The 23,712-nt window shown below is 41.5% G+C and overlaps 1 protein-coding gene across 1 annotated transcript in view; it reads left to right on the forward strand.

The window, feature by feature from the left end:
* The window catches only part of LOC144499444 (uncharacterized), a 34,331-nt gene extending 22,681 nt beyond the window's left edge, over nucleotides 1–11,650 (forward strand). The window contains exons 3-8 of the mRNA XM_078221429.1: nucleotides 93–650; nucleotides 1,392–1,532; nucleotides 3,597–3,785; nucleotides 5,604–8,489; nucleotides 10,889–10,969; nucleotides 11,059–11,650. Coding sequence (XP_078077555.1) covers nucleotides 93–650; nucleotides 1,392–1,532; nucleotides 3,597–3,785; nucleotides 5,604–8,489; nucleotides 10,889–10,944 — 3,830 coding nt within the window. The 3' untranslated portion in view covers nucleotides 10,945–10,969; nucleotides 11,059–11,650. The remainder of the gene's footprint in view (nucleotides 1–92; nucleotides 651–1,391; nucleotides 1,533–3,596; nucleotides 3,786–5,603; nucleotides 8,490–10,888; nucleotides 10,970–11,058) is intronic.
* Nucleotides 11,651–23,712: the final 12,062 nt, after the last annotated feature.

A 23,712-nucleotide genomic window follows, 5' to 3' on the forward strand; every position in this document is an offset into this window, starting at 1 on the left:
CAATCTAATGAAGAGAGCTGTAAATCAGAAATTAGGCCTACCCAAGCTCATTATGTCATCTTTAAGTAATTTTATGGCTCCTGCTCCATCAGTGAAGGACTTCATGCTACAAACTGAAATAATTAAAGACAAGAAAAAATTGAGCAACACTCCCATTGAAAAGGTAAAGAGTGATCTGTTTCCTCGAGGCATATTTCCACTGCGCATTCGAAGAAAGATTTTGTTGCCACAATCTAAAAGAAGTAGTAATAACAAGACAGCAAACAAAATAGATGATTTTGCTGGTCTGAAACCAGCACAGAAAGATAAACTATGTATATGCTTAACAAAGCAAAGCCTACAAATCAAAATGCACAGTGTTCTAGAACTCGTAAAACGTTTGTACAAAGATACCTATCCTGTGCAATTAAAGAAATGTCTTCCAAGGCTAATTACACCTGGTGAAGGATTCAAAAAGCCAAGATCGTTGTATATATCTTTTATCGAACAGGAGTCTGTTGATCGTTTAGAATTCAACTTCAAGCACAAACAGATTATTCATCTCTGGGCACAGGACACACTGTATGAAAAGTCAGTCAAAATGCTGGTTGCTAAAGGACCAAATGTGTCGCCAATACGTAAATCAAATGGAGTTCAAATTGTAACTGTAGGTATGGAAACATCTTTCATTAACAATGATGTTAGAGACAAAATGGAATGGCATATTACGAGAAAAAAACTAGAGAATAATTGGGGCTTTCCATTACATATTCAGAAATCAATGGATACATTTATTCCATCGGCTCCGAAATTGGTTTCCTCTGAGCTAAAGCCACATTGTATTCATGATATAATTGTGACATCAACTGAACCACTTATTATAAGTGCTGAAGATGGAAATAGATTGGAAATGAATACAAAGAAAAAGATCATAAATCAAAAATGGGGTCTCCCAAATCTTATTCAGACATCCTTGAAGGACTTAATTACTCCAACGCCATCACTACAAAGTGACACATTACAGTCAGGAAGCATAAAAGGAAGTAAAACATTCACTCACAATGTCATAGATCTTAATTCAAAAATTACTGCAGGGCACAAGAAGGAAAAGTTCCCTTCACTGCTTTGCCAGAAAGTTTATAAAAGAGCAAAGTTTAAGAAGATAAGTGCATTCCCAGATTCTTCCAATCTCAAATCAGAATGTAAAGATAAACTAAATATGTGTTTATTAAAGCAAACTCTTGATATTAAAACACATAATTTACCTGACATTGTACAGGGATTTTATGAACGTACTTACCCTACAGCAGCAAAAAAAGAATTACCAAAACTTATTGTTTCCAATGAAGGTTGCAAAAAACAAAGACCATGGTGCCTACCATTTATTGAACAAGATGTTATTGATCATTTAGAGCTGAACTTAAAGCACAAGCAGATTATCCACCTTTGGAGACTTGAAACTGTATATGATAAATCAATCAAAATGATGATTCCGAAAGGACCACCTATGCCTCCTGCAATCAAAGCAAGTGAAACTAAAGTAGAACCTGTGGGTATGGAAAGCACTTTCATTGAATATGATGTTAGGAGCAGAATAGAATGGCACATTACACAGCAGAAACTTCAACAGAACTGGGGCTTACCGTTGCATATTCAATTGTCAGCAGAAACCTTTATTCCCCCTGCTCCAAAACTGATTCCATCCCATCTATATCTACAGTTTAGCTTTGAAGTAATTGTTGCTCCAACTGAAATGACATTTCTAAGTAAAGGACTTAGGAAATTATTAGAACTTAATACAAAGAAGAAGATAATAAATCACAAATGGGGTTTTCCAATACTTATTCAGTCTTCATTAAGAAAGTTCATAGCCCTTTCTACATCAAGAAAAGATTTAGTGTTACAGTCAAGAATAGTAGAAGCCAACAATACAGAACCCAGCAATATTGATAGAAGAAGTAGGATGAGAATTCCTTCGCAAATGCACAAAAGTAAAGATGGTAGCAAAGACACAACACCGAGCAAAACAGCTGAAGTGGCCATTTTGTTCAACTTCAAACAAGAGTATACAGATAAACTTAATATGTGCTTCGGAAAAATGTGTCTGGAAATTAACATGCATTGTTTACCAGAAATAGTAAAAGAATCTTATAAAAAAAATTATCCTTCCATGTCAAAGAAGCTATTAAGGAAGATTATTGCACCTGGTGATGTATATAAAAAGCCACGTTCATTATATATAGCGTTTATTGAGCAGAGTGCAGTTGATCGTTTGGAGCTGAACCTAAAGCATAAACGCATTTGCTATCTCTGGGGACTTGTAACCCTAAATGATAAATCATTGGAAATGATGATCGCTGAAGTGCCACCTATGCCTCCAGCAATCGAGTCAAGTGGAGCTAAAATAGAACAAGTGGGTAGGGAAACAACATTCATTGATCGCAAAGTGAGAGACAACTTTGAAAGATATGTTATGCAGAAAAAACTCCAGAAAACCTGGGGATTACCATTAGATGTTCAGATATCAGAAGAAGCATTTATTCCACTTGCTCCAAAGCTAATCCCATCCCAGTTAAAACAAGAGCCTGCTTTTTCAGTCGTAGTTATTTCACCCGAGCTGCCATTTCTTCGTAATGAGCATAAGAAAATATTGGAGGTGAATACAAAGAAAAAGATGATCAATTACAGATGGGGTCTTCCTAATCTTATCCAATCCTCTTTGAATAAGTTTATAACTACTGTTCCAGATGCATGCTGCAACATTAATGTGGGCAATAAAGAAAACAAAATGTTTCTTCACAACACGTTGACAGCAATCAGAAGGGGGAAATCATCAGCGCTACAATATGAAAAGAATAACAAAAGCAAGAAAACTAAAAAAATGGATGAGAAATTTTCACTTGCGAACTTCAAACCAGAATTGAAAGACAAACTTGAAATTTGTTTAACAAAGCTGTCTCTAGAGATTAAGACCGGGTGCTTACCTAAAATGTTAAAGGAATTTTATAAAAATAGCTATCCTTCGCAATCGAGGCAATCTTTGCCAAAGCTCATAGCACTTGGTAAAGGACTAAAAAAGCCAAGACCGCATTGTTTACCATTTATTGAACAGAATGCTGTTAATCACTTGGAGATGAATTTAAAGCACAAACTGATTACCCATCTATGTAAATTTCCAAATCTTTATCAAGAATCAATTGAAATAATGATGTCTAAAGGTCCATCTGAACCTCTAATCATCAAGAGAAGTACAGCTCTAGTATACCCTGTTGGTAAAGAAACAAGGTTCGTTGATGATAAAGTTAGAGACAGACTGGAATGGCACATTACACAGAAGAAACTTCAAAATGGTAATTGGGGATTACCATTACTTATTCAGAAATCACAAGAAACATTTATTCCACCGGCTCCAAAGCTAATTCCTTCGGAGCTAAAACCACCGCCTGGTTTTCCTTTGGTTTTTGTTTCACCTGAAATGGTTTTCTTAATCTCAGAACATAGAAAAAGACTTGAGCTGAATACAAGAAAAAGAATCCTAAATTACAAGTGGGGCCTCCCCAGTGCTATTCAATCGTCTTTAAGTAATTTCCTAGCTTCTCCTATGCTGCAATCTGAAGTGTTGGAAAAAAGCAAAATATCTTCCAGCAATAGTCAAATGGAAGATGTACAAGTAGATGCCTCAATTAACACATTTTTACAGACGAAGAAAATAAAACTGTCTTCAAAACAGAGTCAGAAATATAGCAGTAATCTGAAACCTTGCAATGTAGAAGAGATACGGCTTTCCCCTATACTCAACCAAGAAAGTAAGAACAAGGTAGAAATATGTTTGATAAAACAGTGCCTTGAAATTAAAAATAGTGGTCTTCCAGAAATAGTGAATGAGATGTATAAAGCCACCTACCCTTCAATGTCAAAAAAGCCTTTTTCAAAACCAGTTGCCCCTGGCAAAAGATTTAGAAAGCCAAGATTGTCATACATATCTTTTATTGAACAGGATGCTGTTAATCATTTAGAACTGAACTTAAAGCACAAATTGCTTACCCATCTCTGGGGATATACAACCCAATATGAACAATCGATGGCAATTATGATTCCAAAAGTACCATCGGAGCCTCCAGTGATCAAAGCAAATGGAGTCCAAATAGAATTTGTGGGTCAGGAAACAACCTTCATTGACAATAAAACTAAGGACTTAATAGAATGGCACATAACACAGAAGAAACTTCAGCACAACTGGGATTTTCCACTCCATGTTCGAAGATCACAAGAAAACTTTATTCCACCTGCCCCAAAATTAATTCCATCACAGTTAAAACAAGAGGTTTTTTTGGTGAAGATCTGTGTGCCGGTTGAACTGCCCTTCCTTAGTAATGGACACCGGAAAATACGAGAAAGGAATACAAGAAAAAGAATTATAAGTTGCACATGCGACATTCCGAAGATCATTCAGTTATCTGTAAAGAATTTTATACCTGTTGTCCCAAAAACAGAAGATTTAATTCTACAGCCACAAGATGCGGCAATGCCCATTTTCATAGTGCCTACTTCAGACAGTATTATCCAATTAAGAAAATTGCCTTTATCAAAGTATCAAAAAAGCACAGAAGTGGAAAAAAATATCGAGGTATTTTCTTCTGATAATCACGGCGTTACATGTCGAGCTGCTATAGATTTCTGCTTAATAAAGCAGTGTTTAGAAATTAAAACAGAGCACCTACCTGAACTGGTAATGAATACCTACAGTGCTCTCAATGCTCAGGCATCAAAGAAGATTTTGCCTAAAGCTATTTTACCTGGCATAGGTTTTAAAAAACAAAGATCAACATATATGCCTTTTATTGAACAAAAAGCAATTGATCGTTTGGAATTGAATTTAATGCACAAACAGATTACACATCAGTGGGGATTTCCAACTCCCTATAAAGGATCATTGGAAATGATGATTCCAGTGGTACCAGCATTGCCTCCAATAATCAAAGCCAGTGGAGCTCAAATAGAGCCTGTGGGTATGGAAAACAACTTCCTTTACAAGAAAATAAGAGACAAGCTCGAACTGCACATAACACAGAAGAAACTTCAGTACAATTGGGGCTTACCTTTGCACATTCAAAGATCGCTAGAAGTCTTAATTCCACCTGCTCCAAAATTTATTCTGACCCAGTGAAATTCCCAGCTTGATAGTGCAATAGCTGTTGCTCCTTTTGAACCGGCATTTGTTACTGACGAACATAGGCAAACCCTGAATCAAAATATAAAGAAAAGGATCATAAATCAAAATTGGGGTCTTCCAAAAGTTATTAACTCATCTTTAAAGCAATTTATGGGTCCTACTCCATATGATGAAAGCTTCGTCCAACAATCAGAAAATGTTAAAGAAAGCAGCACAGTATTCAATAGTGCCAATTTGGGTAGAAGTTATGAAATATTTTCTCGGGGCACAACCTTGCGACTGAAAGGAGGAAAATTAGGTTCACAATTTGGAACAGACGAAATGCACATAAATAAAGTGAAAGAGATAGCTGCCAGTGTTATCCTTAGATTAAAGTCTGACAAAAACCTTGATATGAGTGTGCTAAGGCAGTGTCTGGAAATTAAAACTGAATGCTTGCCTAAACTGGTAGAAGAGTTCTACAAATGTACCTATCCTTCAGTGTCAAAGAAATCTTTACCAAAGCTTATTGCACCTGGGAAGGGAATTAAAAAATCAAGAATCAGGTATATACCTTTTACTGAACAAGATGATATTGATCAGATAGAAATGAACTTGAAGCACAGGCAACTTTTGTATCTCTGGGGACTTGAAACACAGTATGAAAAGTCAGTAGAAATGATGATTCCCAAGGGACCACCCATTCCTCCATCAATTAAGGCTAGTAGATTTCAAATTAAATCTGTACCTGGACAAACTTCTTTTTCTGATGAAACCAGCAACTTTCTAGAATGGCATATTTTGCAGAAAAAGCTTCAGTGTCCTTGGGGTTTCCCATCACATGTTCAAAGATCAGCAGAAGCATTTATTCCACCAGCTCCGAAGCTGATTTTAGCCCGGCTCAATCCAGGGTTTCATGTTGAAATAGTTATTGTTCCAATCGAGTTAGAATTCATGAATGATCAGCTGAAAAAGGCACTGGAAGTTAATATAAAGAAAAGGATTGTAAATCACGTATGGGGCATTCCCAGGCTTGTTGAGGCATCTTTAAATGAATTTATGGCACCTCCTCCACCTATAAGGGATTTTGTAGAACAATTTAAAATTAAAAAACAGCATAGAATGAAGTCCAGAAAGAAAGGCTTATCAAATGCTGATAAAACAGTTTCTTCTTCGTGCACATCTCTTCTGAACAAAGAACAAAATAATACTTCATACTATGGAAGTTTGAAGGGAAGTGTCCAAATGAAAAAGAGAGAAAGGAGGAAGTCTACTCTTACTGAACTTGTACCAGAATGTAGTAATAAGTTAAATATGTGTGTGATAAAACAAAGTCTATCTATTAAACTGGATTGTCTTCCTGAACTGGTGAAGGAATTGTACAAACAAAGTTATCCTCCAGCATTGAAGAAATCATTACCAAAGCTGAGAACACATGTTGAAGGATTTAAGAGAACAAGATTACCATATATTCTGTTTGCTGAACAGGATATCATTCATCACTTAGGTACAAACTTAAAGCACAAACAGATTAATAACCTTTGGGGCATTGCAACTACATTTGACAAGTCAGTAGAAATGATGATTCCTAAAGCACCATCTTTGCTTCCAGCAATCAAACCAAGTGAAGCTAAAATAGAGCACATAGGTATGGAATTAGCCTTTCAGTCTACTGAAACCATTGAAATCCTGGAATGGCACATCACAGCAAAAAGATTTCAATCCCATTGGGGCATACCATTGCATATCCAAAGATCAATAGACAAGTTCATTCCATCACCTCCAAAACTGGTTCTGTCCCAATTTAGCCAGTATCTTGATATTGATATTGCTGTTTCTGTAAATGAGCTAATATTCCTAAGTGAGGAATTTAAGGAAGCATTGGAAATAAATACAAACAACCGGATCATAAATCACACACAGGGTCTTCCCAATATTATCCAGGCCTCGTTTAAGAGCTTTATAACTCCTTTTCCATCAGTAAAGGATTTCATGCCACTGGTACAGACTGGAGAAGGAAGTACAAGAGCACTGAATAGATCTGAACTGAGCAAAATTGATACAGATGTATCTGCTAAACAGAGGTTATGTGCAAGCACAGTTTCTTCACCAAATTGTAAAGATGGTAAAGGCAGTGTAAATAGCATGGAAACATTTCCAGTCAATCCAAACTTGGAACCTAAAGATGAAGTGGATACAGATATGACAAAGCAATCTTTGGAACTGCAATCAGTGCACAGATGTTCTTACACAAGTAAACGTTTGCTGAAGCTAAATACCCCTTATAGAAGATTCAAAAAACAAAACCGAAAGAGTAAATGGAGTGATGATTGTCTTGAATTAGAGTGTTCCATAGCCTCACCCAGTTATAGGCCAAAATGCATGAAAACTGTGGGCTCTTCAACTTGGACAACAGATCCGAAATTGGCTGATTTGACATATAAACCAGTGACTATTGTGGGACTGTCTTTAGGTCCAACAATGATGGGAGCAAATGCACCTTTATCCCCCATGACTGTGCAGGAGGATTTCAACATTTATCTGAAACAAAACATGGGTTCCGTTTTATTGCCACGTCTCATTCCTTCTGCTGATTGTGAAGAAACCTCATCGAAAAGTGCAAGAGAGATTGGGAATGATGTGTCCTGTTCAGAACAATTGACTGAGGAAGCAAAAAGTCATATTCAACAAGGTGAAGAACATGGATATGTTAAAATAATTGCAGGAGCTATTGTTAAAAATCAGAATGAAGAAGAAAAGGTGCAAGTTGATCTATCGGAAATAATTTGTGCACAGCGATCACCTACAAGACCTTGTGACACCTTGCAAGAGAGAATAATGATTACATCTCAAGATCCTGATGATGGAAACTACTTGTGTGTTTCTGATGAGGAAGTCTATGATGATTATTATGAAAACTTCAATAAATCATACCATACTTCCAGAACCCATGTTGCGAAGAAAAAGTCCAAGAAAACTTTTCAAAGTCGGTATTCAAATCAAACAAAGCCAGATAAAACTTTGGTGAATTCAAAGAGTAAATTTTCCAAGCCAGACTGTCAGAGATCAAGAATATTTAAACATGAAGAAGGGAGAAAACCTGAGTTATGTAACCAAAGCACTCTTTTTGTTAGCCCAACTGAAGAACTGTGTTGGTCAGACACAGACCAAAAGGAGAAATGTTCCTCTTACTCCTCATATTGTGACCAACCAGAAAGTCCAATGTCAACAAGAGAAATTTCTCACAGTTGTAGACATGATGAAAGGTCCCCACAAAGTTCCACATCTCATAATCCAGGATGTCAGCAAGTATTGTCGCATGAGGATTCTCCATTTGCAACAAATGAAGACTGTGAAGGTACAGTGTAAGATGATGTTTTTGTCAGACAGTTGAATGATATAAACATGTACAATTGACTTATTTTTTTTACTTTCAAAGTTTGTATAAGTAAAATGTAATTTAAGATATTTAGTTGTGAGCATCCTAAATTAACTAAAATTGGTAGACATTTTATGTTGTCCTAATTTGGAACTATGATATGGATAGCTTTATGTTGTAAGTGTTAAGAATTGGGGAAAATTAAGATTAAGAGATGAAATTGGAATATAATAAAAGGGAATTGATAAGGGCACCTGTTTGAAGGAATGTTTTGATGGGGAAATTAGCATCAACTATGTGACTGGGGGAAACAATGGGGTGTAGAAGAGGTGACTTCACAGTGGAAAGATAAGGGAATTGGCACTGTCAGAGGGTAAGAATGACACATCCATAACACAATAACTGGAGAAAGGCAGCAGTTACTGTTCACAGCCACACCCTTTAAAAACAGAGATGAGGAGGAATTTCTTCAGCCAGAGAGTGGTGAATCTGTGGAACTCTTTGCCGCAGAGGGCTGTGGAGGTCAGGTCATTGAGTGTCTTTAAGACAGCGATAGATAGGTTCTTGATTAATAAGGGGATCGGGGTTATGGGGAAAAGGCAGGAGAATGGGGATGAGAAAAAAATCGGCCATGATTGAATGGCGGAGCAGACTCGATGGGCCGAGTGGCCTAATTCTGCTCCTATGTCTTATTCTATCTTCATTAGAATAGTTAATACAGCTTGCACCGATTTCTGGTGTGGAGCTGAGAGGTCCGGAAATCTGGTGGCCGGACACTCGTAGAGGCCATGGCACCCAGCGGGGAACCTGCTAAATGGCCTCCACGTGAGTCTCTCGGCAGCGCAGCGGGCTGGGAGAATTGCCCACCCCTTCTCCTGGAGTCCTGTGTACACTTTTGGTCTCCTTACCAAAGAAAGGGAATACTGCCCCAGAGGGATTGCAGTGATGATTCGACCGGCTGATTCCTGGGAATCAGGATTGTCCTATAGGAAAGATTAAGTAGCCTATATTCCCTTACAGTTTCGAAAAGTGAGAGATGATCTCATTGAAACATGTAAAATTCTTAAAGGGCTTGAAAGGTCATTGCTGGGAAGATGTTTCTCTGGCTGGAGAGCATAGAACAAGAGGTCACAGTCTTAGAATAAGGGAATGGCAATTTTGGACAAAGATGAAAAATATTTACTCAAAGAGTTTGTATCTTTAGAAACTCCACCTGAGAAGGCTGTGGATGATTGTTGGTTGAGTAAATTCAAGTGAGAGATCTTGGATACCAAAGAGTTAAGGGATATGGGATACTCACTGAAGTTGTTTAAAATCTCTCCTGTTAAACTTCCAGGTCATATACAATCAATGCATGATTACACTAATAAGGAAGAACTAAATAAATGTCTGTATAACTTCAACTAATAGGTAGACATTGATCTTACCAGTACTTAAGTGATGAGGATGACTTTCATAGTTGGCATGCGTATCAGATTTCTTATCACACACCACCCTCTTTGGTATTTAGTTGCTGTCTCTTCATTATAACCTTCAGGTCTCCTGTACCACTGGGTCTCCTTCTGGGTCTGTCTCAAAGGCACTGATCATGTTACCATTCTCTGCCTTGGGAAACCACAGTTCCGATGATTTCCATATTGTCTCCTTTTACCATCGAATTTCAGTGCTAATTTTCACATTCTAAGATATTCTATTCTCTATTGGTACACTAGCTCTCTGGAGAGACATTTGTTTGTGTTACATCACTTCTTACAGCACTCAATGTCCGAGTGAATCTATGCAAGTCTATCACGCCACATATGTTAATTTACTGGAGCAGGCATTGCCACACCTGCATTGCATTCTTTTATTATGTCAATGAATTTCTAACTCTTCAGGACTTACTTTCTAAATTATCAATCTGATGTATCATTGCTGCATATTTTATTTATTTTACGATCTAAGGCACCCAATCTAAATTTATTTCTTATCCTGTAGTGTACTTTCAGGATAATAAAAAATGCCCCCAATGACTGTATGCATGTACTGATGTTGTATTCTTGAGCCTTACTTTCGAGAAAGGTCGCAGATAACATCACTGAATTGTATTGAATCAATACATCTCAGTTTAACATCTCATCCGAAAGACGATTGAGTAATTACTTGCACCATATCTTATAGTGTTTGCACCTTAACCCCTTAACCTCTCTTTAAGCCATTGAATGTAATGTCGAACAGAATTAATTTGATGGCATCAATAACATGAATGAAAACTATAGCACCTTTAGGAACCAAGTCATGCAGACTGTACATTATTTTGAATGGCACAGAACTTGATAACAGATACAGATTGCATCATAGATTTGAGTTCATACTTAATTTAAATTTTTCTGTTTTAGTCTATTACCGATGTGAGAGTCCAGTGGTATTTCACACAGTACACGAGGAAGAATAAAACAAGAAAACGTGAAACGGGTAATGTATGTGTAATATTCAGTTTTTAATAGCCATTTATTACTTGCCAGAGTGAAATCCTAATAACATGGAAAATTGTTTTCTTGAATTGCAGGTTCATCAGCAGGATTTCACAAGACAGGACATCGATGAAGTAAATGAATATCTTTTTGCCTGCTGATATGATTTCATATCATCACGTGTAACATTTCACTTGCTTCAATAAACATCAAAATGGCAAAGTGAATCATTCCTGATCGCCTTGTAGATCATTGCAAAAATAATTTGAAAAGAGATTGTGAATGCGAAATAGTGACAGTCAGTCTTGAAACATTCACATGCCAGCAACTTAAATTTTCACATAGGGTGGAATTTTACACTCTTGCTGACAAATTTGGAAGGGGACGTTGATGATGGGGGTTGTTAAATCCAACTTGTAGTCTGCCTACATGGTCCCTCATAATCATAATTATGTGAGGAGAGTGGGGGTTGATATATATGCTGGATCATGCCCCTTTAAGAGAATGGGTCAGGTGACCTGGAACTCAAGCTCCACCCTGGATGGTGCTTGCCCAGGCAGAATGTGCTACGATGAAGATTATTGTCATAAACTGTTCCACTCACTCCCACTCACCTGACGAAGGAGCAGCGCTCCGAAAGCTAGTGGCGTTTGCTACCAAATAAACCTGTTGGACTTTAACCTGGTGATGTTAGACTCCTTACTGTGTTCTTCCATTGAGCCAATGTCTAATCCAATTTACTACCTCTCCATGTATCCCTAGCGACTGAACCTTCCTGACTAAACTCCCATGCGGGGCCTTGTCAAAGGCCTTACTGAAGTCCATGTCGACGACATCCACTGCCTTCCCTTCATCTATTTTCCGCGTAGTCTCCTTGAAAAACTCTAATAGATTGGTTAAACATGACCTACCGCGCACAAAGCCATGTTGACTCTCCCTAATAAGTCCCTGTCTATCCAAATATTTGTAGATCCTATCTCTTAATACTCCTTCCAATAATTTACCTACTACTGACGTCAAACTTACCGGCCTATAATTTCCCGCATTACTTTTTGATCCTTTTTTAAAGAACGGAACAACATGAGCTATTCTCCAATCATCCGGCACCTCACCCGTGGATACCGACATTTTAAATATATCTGCCAGGGCCACTGCAATTTCAACACTAGTCTCGTTGAAGGTCCGAGGGAATACCCTGTGCGGTCCTGGGGATTTATAGAACATAGAAAAGCTACAGCACAAACAGGCCCTTCAGCCCACAAGTTGCGCCGAACAATTTCCTTACCTTCGAGGCTCATCTATATCCCTCTATCTTACTAACCTCCATGAACCTATCCAAAAGTCTCTTAAAAGACTCAATCGAATCCGCTTTCACCACCACTACCGGCAGCCGATTCCACGGACCCACCACCCTCTGAGTGAAAAACTTACTCCTAACATCTCCTCTATACCTACTCCCCAACACCCTAAACCTGTGGCCTCTCGTGACAACCATTTCAGCACTGGGTAAAAGCCTGTGAGAATCCACTCTATCAATACCTCTCAACATCTTATACACCTCTGTCAGGTCACCTCTCATCCTTTGCCTCTCCAAGGAGAATAGACCTAGCTCTCTCAACCTATCCTCATAAGGCATACCACTTAATCCCGGCAACATCCTCGTAAATCTCCTCTGCACCCGTTCTATGGCTTCCACATCCTCTCTGTAATGAGGCGACCAGAACTGGGCACAGTACTCCAGGTGGGGTCTGACCAGGATCCTATACAGCTGCAGCATTATCTCCCGATTTCTAAACTCAATTCCTCTTGATGAAGGCCAGTATTCCATACGCCTTCTTAACCACAGCCTCTACCTGCGACGCCGCTTTGAGCGTCCTATGAACCCAGACCCCAAGATCCCCCTGTTCTTCCACACTGCCAAGCGTCTTACCCTTAATATATTCTTCCATCCTATTCGACCTGCCAAAATGAACCACCACACATTTATCTGGGTTGAAGTCCATCTGCCACTTCTCCGCCCAGTCTTGCATCTTATCTATGTGTCGTTGCAACTGCTGGCATCTCTCTGCACTATCCACAACACCTCCAACCTTTGTGTCATCAGCAAACTTGCCAACCCACTTCCTCATCCAGGCCATTTATAAAACTCACAAAGAGCAAGGGTCCCTTAACAGATCCCTGGGGCACCCCACTGGTGATCGATCTCCACTCTGAAAAAGACCCATCTACAACCACGCTTTGCCTTCTGTGGGCAAGCCAGTTCTGAATCCACAAAGCAACGTCCCCTTGTATCCCATGCCCCTTCACTTTCTCCATAAGCCTTGCATGAGGCACCTTATCAAACGCCTTACTGAAATCCATATAAACCACTTCTACCGCCCTTCCCCCGTCTAAGTGTCCAGTCACATCTTCAAAAAGCTCAAATCAGACTCGTAAGGCATGATCTGCCTCGGACAAAGCCGTGCTGGCTACTTCTGATCATACTATTTCTTTCCAAATGTTCATAAATCCTGCCTCTCAGGATCTTCTCCATCAACTTACCTGCCACTGAGGTTAGACTCACCGGTCTATAATTTCCTGGGCTATCTCTTCTCCCTTTCTTGAATAACGGAACCACATCCGCCATCCTCCAATCCTCTGGAACCTCTCCCGTCTCCATTGACGATGCAAAGATCATCGCCTGAGGATCAGCAATCTCTTCCCTCGCCTCCCACAGTAACCTGGGGTACATCCCATCCGGTCCTGGCGATTTATCTCACTTGATGCTTTTCAACAGCTCCAACACATCCTCTTTCCTAATGCCCACATGCTCAATCTTCTCAGTCCACTGCAAGTCTGCGCTGCAACTACCAAGATCCTTTTCCACTGTGAATACTGAAGCAAAGTATTCATTGAGTACCTCTGCTATTTCAACCGGTTCAATACAGACTTTCCCACCGTCACATTTGATATGTCCTACTCCTTCACATCTTATCCTCTTACTCTTCACATACTTGCAGAATGCCTTGGGGTTTTCCTTTATCCTGTCTGCCAAGGCCTTCTCATGTCCCCTCCTGGCTCTTCTAATTTCCCTCTTTAGTTCCTTCCTACTCGTCGTATACTCTTCTAGATTTCGAACATTACCTAGCTCCCTGAACCTTTTGTAGGCTTTTCTTTTCTTCCTGGCTAAATCCGTTACAGCTTTCATGCACCGCGGTTCCTGTAACCTCCCATAACTCCCCTGTCGCACTGGAACATTGCCGTGCAGAGCTCCAGACAAATTTTCCTTGAAAATTTGCCACATTTCTTCCGTACATTTCCCTGAGAAAACCTCCTTCCAATTTATGCCTCTAATTTCCTGCCTAATCGCATCATAGTTGCCCTTACTCCAGATAAACACTTTCCTAGCTCGGCTGATCCTATCTCCCTCTAATGCGAGTGTAAAGGAGATAGAGTTATGATCACTATCCCCAAAATGCTCTCCCATTGATAGATCTGACACCTGCCCAGGTTCATTCCCTAATATCAAATCAAGCACAGCCTCTCCTCTTGTAGGCTTATCCACTTACAGTGTCAGGGAGCTCTCCTGAACACACCTAACAAACTCCTCTCCATCTAAACCCCTTACCCTAGGGATATTCCAATCGATATTTGGGAAATTAAAATCTCCCATCACAACCACTCTGTTATTATCACATCTCTCCAGAATCTGCTTCCCAATCTGCTCCTCCACATCTCTGCTACTATTGGGCGGCCTATAGAAAACACCCAGTAAAGTTACCGACCCCTTCCTGTTCCTAACCTCCACTCACAGAGATTCCGTAGACAGTCCTTCCGTGGCATCCATCTTTTCTACAGCTGTGACACTATCCCTGATCAACATTGCCACTCCCCCACCTTTTTTGCATCCTTCCCTGTCCCTCCTGAAACATCTGAAACCCGGCACTTGAAGTACCCAGTCCTGACCCTGAGATAACCAAGTCTCTGTAATGGCCACCACATCACACTTCCAAGCAGCGATCCACGCTCTGAGTTCATCCATTTTGTTCACTATACTCCTTGTGTTAAAATAAACACACGTCAACCCTTCGGTCTGAGAGCTCCCCTTCCCCTTCACCTGCCTATCCTCCCTCTCACACTGCCGACCAGCCCCTCTTACTTTTACTCTAACCTCCTCTCTCCCAGTCACCACATTTTGATTCCCACCCCCCAACCATTCTAGTTTAAACCGTCCCCAGTAACCTTAGCAAACCTTCCCGCCAGAATATTGGTCCCCCTGGGATTGAAGTGAAACCCGTCCTTTTTGTACAGGTCGCACCTGCCCCTAAAGAGGTCCCAATGATCCAGGAACCTGAATCCCTGCCCCCTGCTCCAATCCCTCAGCCACTCATTCATCCTCCACCTTATTCCGTTCCTTCCCTCACTGTCTCGTGGCACAGGTAGCAATCCTGAGATTACGACCTTCGTGTTCCGTTTACTTAACTTCCCACCGAACTCCCGATATTCTCTTTTCATAACCCCTTCCCCTTTCCTGCCTACGTCGGCAGTACCAGTATGCACCACAACCTCTGGCTCCTCTCCCTCCCACTTAAGGATTTCTTGAACCCTGTCGGAAACATCCTTGATCCCGGCTCCAGGGAGGCAAACCATCATCTGCGTTTCTCGACTTCTTCCACAGAAACGCCTGTCTGACACCCTCACTGTGGAGTCCCCACTCGCCTTCGGACTCCTTTCCTTTCCTTTTTTTGCTACAGGGCTGGACTGTAGACTGTTTTTCTGTTGGCACTTTTTATTTAGACACTTATTGTAAACAATAAATGTTTTTTCACCACCCACCTGTGACTAATTTGTCTCAGATTTGCTTTGAATGGGGATGCAGTTACCCTGACAGTCGCCGGTGGGATCCTTCATGTTGATGTCAACTGGGGAGGCCCCTCAATGCTGTGTCACTTTGAAAATGAAGCCATTGGTTCCCCAGAACCCACGAGCGATTCCCTCCCCTCCCCCACTCCACCTGCCCCGGGACTCCTGTATGGGGGTTCACTGATCCCTTACTCACTACACAGACATGGGCCCAGGTGCCAGCATGCATATGGAGCTCAGGTAGGAGTCAGACTAATTTGCACCAGGGCATCATCATCATGGTGCTGAGCGAGTTGATGTCAACCTCCTGCCCGCCAAAGAAACTTGCTAACACAGCATACCCAGGCTCACCACTCTGGTGTTACAATGTTTCAGGAAACAGTAGGATTTGGGGGTGGGGGCAGAATGGAACCCACGAGCAGAAACACAGGCCCCTTGTAAGCGAAGCACCTGGTGATCAGGTCCTCCCTCATCGCCCTCGCATGTCTGAATCTTGCTGCCAGCCCTCCAGCATCTGGGTGGTGTTACTCGGTGTGGTCCTCCTCCTCTTCCTCCTCCTCTTCCTGCTGGGCAGCCTCCTCCCCAGCGACGCCCGGCGGGTCAGCCTCCACGTCTTCTTCTTCCAATAAGTCAACTCTCTGCTGCGCCAGGTTGTGAAGGACACAGCACACCACCACGATGGTGGAAGAAATCAGGGGGGCGCTGTATTGTAGGGCCCCGCCAGAGTGGTCCAGGCACTGGAACCGCATTTTCAGGAGCGCGATGCACCTCTATGATAGAGCGGGTGACAACATGGGCCTCATTACAGCAAGTGTCCACCTCAGTCTCAGGCCTCCGCACCAGTCATCAGTCAAGTCCAAAGCGGGTTACCAATGTCACCCATGAGCCATCCCTGCACCCTGGGCTCCTTCTCAAAGGCCCCCAGTATGTCTGAGCTCCTCAGAATAAAACTGTCATGCACGCTGCCGGGGTTTTTCGTGCAGACGTGCGTGATTTCATCTCGTCACAAACCAACTTAGGGAGTGGAACCCCTTTCTGTTGATGAATCGTCGTGGATTCCTGACCAGGGCCTTGAGGGCAACGTGGGTGCAGTCTATAGCCCCCTGCATATTGGGCATACCTGCAATGGCCACGAATCCTGCAGCCCAGGGTTCCCGCTGAGCCTGATCCAGGTGAAATTTGACATATTGGCCAACCCGGGCATAAGGGCATTCATGACCTCATTGACACAGGTATGGAGAGCTGATGGTGAAATGCTACATACAACTCCGCTGGGAGTCTGGAAGGAGCCCGTGGCACAACAGTTTAAAGCGGCTGTCAATTTGACAGCCACCGAGAGTGGATGTCCACCCTGCCCCAAGGTACCAGATCCTGCAACAAGTGGCACAGGTGTTGCACTGTCTCCTTTCAGAGCTGGAACGGTCGGTGGCACATGGTGTGCAACATTTGTTCAAACGACACTTATGTGCGGAATTACTGGGATCTTTGAAAGCTATCCCGTTCGTTTCAGGCTGGGTCCTGATGTTCCTGGCTCCACAGTAGTAAAATAAAAATAATATTTGGTCCCTTTTGTGTAGGTGTTACCAATACGTTTTTGGTTAGTCTGCACTGCATGATGTAAATAGGGAGAGCATTGTCAGAGCATACTCCCAACTTAAGTTAAAATTTGCAACCAGAGTCTTGCAGCAGCGCACCATTCCTATTTTCATATTTGAACATACTTCGACTTCAAATTATTGGGCATGCTGTTTTCCCATTTACAGGTAGCTTAAAAATTGCATTCCGGAGAAAGGAGCAGTGATTGCCCCCATAATGTGAAGGAGATGCTGAAGCATATTATTAAAAACAAATGTACTTTCAATGAAATATTGCTTTTAATGAAAGTGTCCACTGTCTGATACATCTGTATAAAATCCACTTGTAAGACATGAAAGTTGAATTATTTTATGCTTGAATTTAATTTCTCAGAAAAATGTATTGTAGAAAAATCTGTAAAGGTCTGCTTTTATACTTTGCTAGAAATATGCACTTTTAGAGTGAACTTCTATGAATATTACAGTTGTTACTCTTAACGTTGCTTTTTAACAGCAAAGCACGAGCCTGGTAAACATTTACAATTATGTGCTGATTAAGAAGCAGTTTTAAATTAACTTATAAATTGACCACAGGAAGATAACTTCTATTTCTAATTCTTGGTAATCACACTGTTGCATAATCACAAAGACTTAATGTGATCACATATAAATTACAACACCGAAACAGGCTATTTGGCCCAACTTTAGAATATGGCATGGCCGATAGCAAAGGTGACATTTACTGCCATCCCTCGTTCTGAGAAAGTGGTGATGGGTTTTCTTCCTGAACTGTTGCAGTCCCTGTAGTAAAGGGACTCCTCGGTGCTATTAAGTAGGAACAGGAAGTTTCGAGGATTTGGATCTAGTGACAATGAAAGAACGGTAATTCATATTTTCAAATGGTAGGTAAAATAACATTATAAAAGATATAGCGAGATTAACATGTAATTTAAAGGACCTTATCAGAGTAAAGGTAGAGAGCTTTTAATTTTAGAAAGCATGATCTTTGAGGAGATCTTTAAAATAATGACAGCATTAGTCTTGGCCCATATGAACAATAATTTGAGGTTGGTAGACTTTGGAGGACCAGATCACATAAATATTATTAGGGTAAGAAGTAGTTTAGATGTCAAGAAGTATTTTTCCCACTTATTGACCAATAGAACAAGTTATAATCCAGAAGACCAGGTGAAGGATAGAACTGAAGCCAATCTTTTATAAGCATTAGTTTACAGAGATATACGTTACACAGTTACCTCCTCAGCCAAAAACCGCAGTTTCCGTCTTTCTTTCTATGGAGGCACAAATGAATTCCCCAGTTAATGTATACAGTGAAATACAATTAATATACAAGCTATTGTATGCTCCAATTGTTCAAAAAGGAATTGAAAGATTTTTTACTGTGGTCAAGTCTATATATCGGTGAATCTGTCTCCCAACCATTGATTGCAATTAAGATTTGAAGAGGTGGCATAATTGTTGATACATTAGTCATGATTCACGATAGTCCAAAACCATCTTGATTCATGAACTGACCCCTTAGATTGGAAAACTTCCAATTTCACTCCATTATTTAGGAGAGTTAAACTAGGAAATTATAGGTCATCAGCCTAACGCTGTTTTAGAGAAGCTACTAAAATAGAATGAACAGAATCCCGACAGTCGAGTCTGCACCGACCACAATCCCACCCAGGACCTGTTCCCGTAACCCCACGTATTTACCCTGCTAGTCCCCCTGACACTAAGTGTCAATTTAGCATGGCCAATCCACCTAATCTGCACATCTTTGGACTGTGGGAGGAAACTGGAGCACCCGGAGGAAACCCACACAGACACGAGGAGAATGTGCAAACTCCACACAGAGTGTGGAGGCCGGAATTGAACCCGGGTCCTTGGCTCTGTGAAGCAACAATGCTAACCGCTGTGCCATCCCCATCTGTTAATGGGGTAAGATGACAGAACATCTGGACAAATATCGATCTGATCAGGAAGGGCCAGCATGGAACTGCAAATGTTGAACAAACCTCGCAAATTTTTGAGAAGGTAACTGTCATGATAATTGAGTGATTGTTGTCGTGGACTCTAATATTAGGTACAATATGGTACACTCTGCTTCACAGGGTTCCCTGACCTGGGGTTTGAAAGTCAGAAAGTACATGTAAGAAAAGTTGTAACAAGGCTTCAGATGCTTTGCAGTTGTGTGTTCATGTCTTGAAAATTAGTTAGTTTACAGCAATGATGTCGGTCATCCTGCATCATAAAAACAAGACGGGGGGTGTAATTTACCCGGCCCGCTGTGCTGCTCGAGTAGCGCAGTGTGATGGGAAAAACCGGCGAGAAGATGCCGGTCACGACTTTCCAAGACTGTTTTGTATGGCACAATCAGTCTCGCGCCAGGATACGATGCGAAGCTGATTACCCGATTGAAATTGACATTTGAATCGCATTAGGGAGCCCGTGACGGCATTGTCTGGGCTTGCTCATGTTTCTGACTCTGCCGGGGGATGTTCCCATCAGTGGGGATTAAAGCTCGGGGCGGATCCAGTCTGCAGGCAGACCGATCGGGGGCGGGGGCAGGAGGCGGGGGCAGTGGCGGGGGGGGTGGGGAGAACCGCTGCTCTGTGATCAGTGGGGTGAGAGGGGGATGATCAGGGCTGGCCATGGTGGGCGGAGCAGGGGGGGGGGGTTGCGATCAGGGCTGGTCATTGGGGAGGAGGTGTCGGGGCCGGCTATTGGGGGTGTTCTGGAAGCTAATGGGAGGCTGGCAGTTTGGGGGGCAGTGCGCATGTGCCAATCTCCCTACCGGGCCGCAATCCCCCGCCCCAGGCAGACTCTGTGAAGCATGGAGTGCTGGAAATTCAAACAACTAACTTTGCCCAAAAAACAGATGGGAAAATCTCCCGTTTTTACGCCCGTCGGGCATGTAGTTTTCTTTTGGGAAAATCGCCCCATGGTGTTGGAAGTGAACTAAAGACAAAATGGACGCTCTGAAAAGACAGACAGAGCTCAGTTTGGAGGGTAATCTTGCCGACAACTGGAGAAGATTCGAGCAGCGCTTCGACCTGTACCTCACAGCGACAGGCAGTAATATGAAACACTCGCAGGTACAGTTTTTTTCCTTTCTTCATGTAGTAGGGAAGAAGCCCTAGAAGTTTATAACACATTCACATTTGAAAGTAATAGAAAATGAAATTACTTGAAAGAAGGAATGGAAAAATTTAAAGCTTACTGCAGTCCTAAGAAAAACATCAGATGTGAAAGATACAATTTTTTTGTGTGCATGCACGGCAGTACGTAACGGAGTTGAGAAGACTAGCTAAATCCTGTGAATTTGGAGAGCTTGAACAATCACTCGTCTGAGATTAAAACATTTAAATGGAGTTGATGTGGAACAGACCATTATGTACATAGTTGTCCAGCCTCCGGAAAGCAGTGCAAGAACTGTGATAAACGAAATCACTCTGCGAAGATGTGTAACTCAAAGAAAGTGCACTCGAGTGCAACTGATGTCACAGACACTGAAACTGAACCTTTGGTTCAGTAACAGCAAATTCTATAGACAAATGGAAGGTTGGTTTAAAAATTGTCAAAAATTTAACATAGAAGCAGCTGCTCTTCATAGTTGAAGGGTCAATAACAAAGGGGCATAATTTTAATATGTGGGCAGGAGATTTAGAGGAAATTTGCGAAAAGCTTTTTCACTCAGAGGGTGGTGGGAGTTTGGAATGCACAGCCTCGGAGGGTAGGAGAGGTGGGAAACTTCATAACCTTTAAAAAGTATGTGGATGAGCACTTGAAACGTCATAACATTCAAGGCTATGGGCCAAGCCCTGGAAAGTGGGATTAGTGTAGATTTAGTGTAGTTTCGTTGGTGCAAAGTTGATGGGCTGAAGGGCCCCTTCTATACTGCATGACTCCCAACAGGATGGTGAATTTCAAGCTTGACACAGGTGCACAAGCAAATACCATTACCATAAGCTTTCATTGTAAGATAAGTAAAAAAACCAGCTAACTAAAACAAAAGTGAAGTTGTCTACCTACACAGGTGCAAAAGTTGCTGCAGAAGCCGAATGCACACTTCAAGTGAACTACACAAAATAGTCACAAGCACTTCCATTTATCGTAGTAAAAAATTATTCTTCGAATCAAAGCTGGTGAAAATCTGAAGCCAATCAAGAGAATAATGACTGCCACGTCTGCTGACACCCTGAGTAAGTTCAAAGTGTGTTCAAGGCGATTGGTTGCCTAAAGGGAGAACACACCATCACGGTTGATTAAACCGTGATACCCAAAATACATCCCCTCAGGAAAGTACCAGTAATGCTGAGAGTTGGACAGAATGGAGAAGCTTCCAATCGTAAAGAAAATTGAAGAACCAACGAAGTGGGTAACCCACTTGTTGGGATTCAGCAGGTCTGTCTGGATCCCAGAGACCTAAATTGGGCAGTAGAAAGAGAGCATTATCAGTGCCCACAGTAGAAGAGGTCATGTTTAAGCTTGCTGATGCTAAATACTGTTCAGTCTTGGATGCAAGTTCAGGGTTCTGGCTGGATGAACGCAGTTCCTTTCTCTGTATGTTCAATACACCCATACAGGCTACAGATTTTTATGTTTACCTTTTGGTGTTAATTCAGCTCCTGAGGTGTTCCATGGGACAGTGAAGCAGCTGTTTGAAGGGTTAGAGTGTGTAGAAACCTACACTAACAAATGTGCTGGTCTGGGGAGCTATACAAGAAGAACATAACCACAGAATGAGGTGGAGCTGAGAAGAGCAAGAGAAAGGAACTTCAAGTGGAAGAAGCAAAAGTGTGAAATAGCTCCCTTGGGACATGTGCTAACAAGTTAGGAACTGAAACCAGAGCAAAATTGAAGCAGTCGTGAAGTTCCCACCCACAACATGTAAGAAAGACTTGGAGAGGTTTTTAGACATGTTGATCTGTCTTGGGAAATACATTCCATAAATGTCAGACCTGACAGCACCTCACAGAGTTTCCACAAAATTATGTGGAGTGGCATGGGGAACAATGTCACCAAGAAGCTTTGATCAGTCTAAAGAAAACACTGACCCAGATACCAGTGTTAAAATATTACAATGTCAATCAACCAGTCAAGATATCAGCGGATATCTTGACAGGCTGATTGAAAATGTTCTGGGAGCTGCCCTCTTGCAAAATAAGACAGAAGTGGTGGTATGCTTCCAAGGCAATGACTGAAACAACAACATTATGCCCAAATAGAGAAATAAATACGAGCAATTGTGTTTGGCTCGGAACGTTTCCACCAGTTTATCCATGACAAAGACCTGGAGGTAGAGTCTGATCATAGGCCTTTGAAAACTATACTTAAAAGCTCCTGAACTGAAGCAAGAATCCAAAGGTTAATGCTGCATCTGCAGAAGCACCAGGTCTGATTTAAATACAAACCAGGCAAAGAAATGTACATCGCAGACAACCTGTCACATGCATATCTATCCATCACGGAAGAAAAGGACAAAGAAACGGAAGCGCATGTTCACATGCTGACAAAACACTGACCTGTGACTATAACCAAACTGGATGAGATCAGGGAAGCGACCAAGAATTACGCCATCCTTTGAAGATGGCAGTGACTTGTACAAATTGGCTGACTCACAAGCCAGAGAAGAACCTCTTCTGCACAAGAACTTTTGCGAGGAACTTCATGGAGCAGAAAAGATAGTAATTCCTGTCACACTGAGGAAAGAAATGGTGCAACACATACATGAAAGTTACCTCAGCATAGAAACATGCAAGAAAAGAACTCAACATGTAATGTATTGGCCTGGAATGGGAACACAAATTGGGGAAATGGTGAACCCTTGTGCCGTGTGCCAAAAGTACGCTAAATGACAACAAAAAGAACCACTTCAACCAAACACTGTTCGAGAAAGACCATGGCTGAAAATTGGAATGGACCTGTTCACATTTGACAACAGTTGAGTCCCTACTAGCTGTTGAGTATTACTGAGTTTTTAATTTATGTTGTTAAGAGGATAGTAAGAGCATCACTTTTTTTTTGCTCACCATGGCATACCTGAGGTGCTCATCTCATGTAACAGTGCACAATTCTCAGGCACTGAATTTTGCAAATTTGCACAGGATTCAGAGTTTTGGCACAATACATCAAGTCCCAAATATCTACAATCCAATGAAATGGTGGAACATATCATGCAGACCTTAAAACATCTGTTGAAGAAGGCAAAGGTAGACAAAAGAGACCTCTACCTATTGAATTGAACATGGGAGAGACACTGAGGATTCTGCAGGAAGGGATCTGGAATCCTGCCGTTGTCACAGGAATCACAGACCAAGGTCT

Source organism: Mustelus asterias, chromosome 10 (genome assembly GCF_964213995.1).
Source record: "Mustelus asterias chromosome 10, sMusAst1.hap1.1, whole genome shotgun sequence".
NCBI classification, from domain to species: Eukaryota; Metazoa; Chordata; class Chondrichthyes; order Carcharhiniformes; family Triakidae; genus Mustelus; species Mustelus asterias.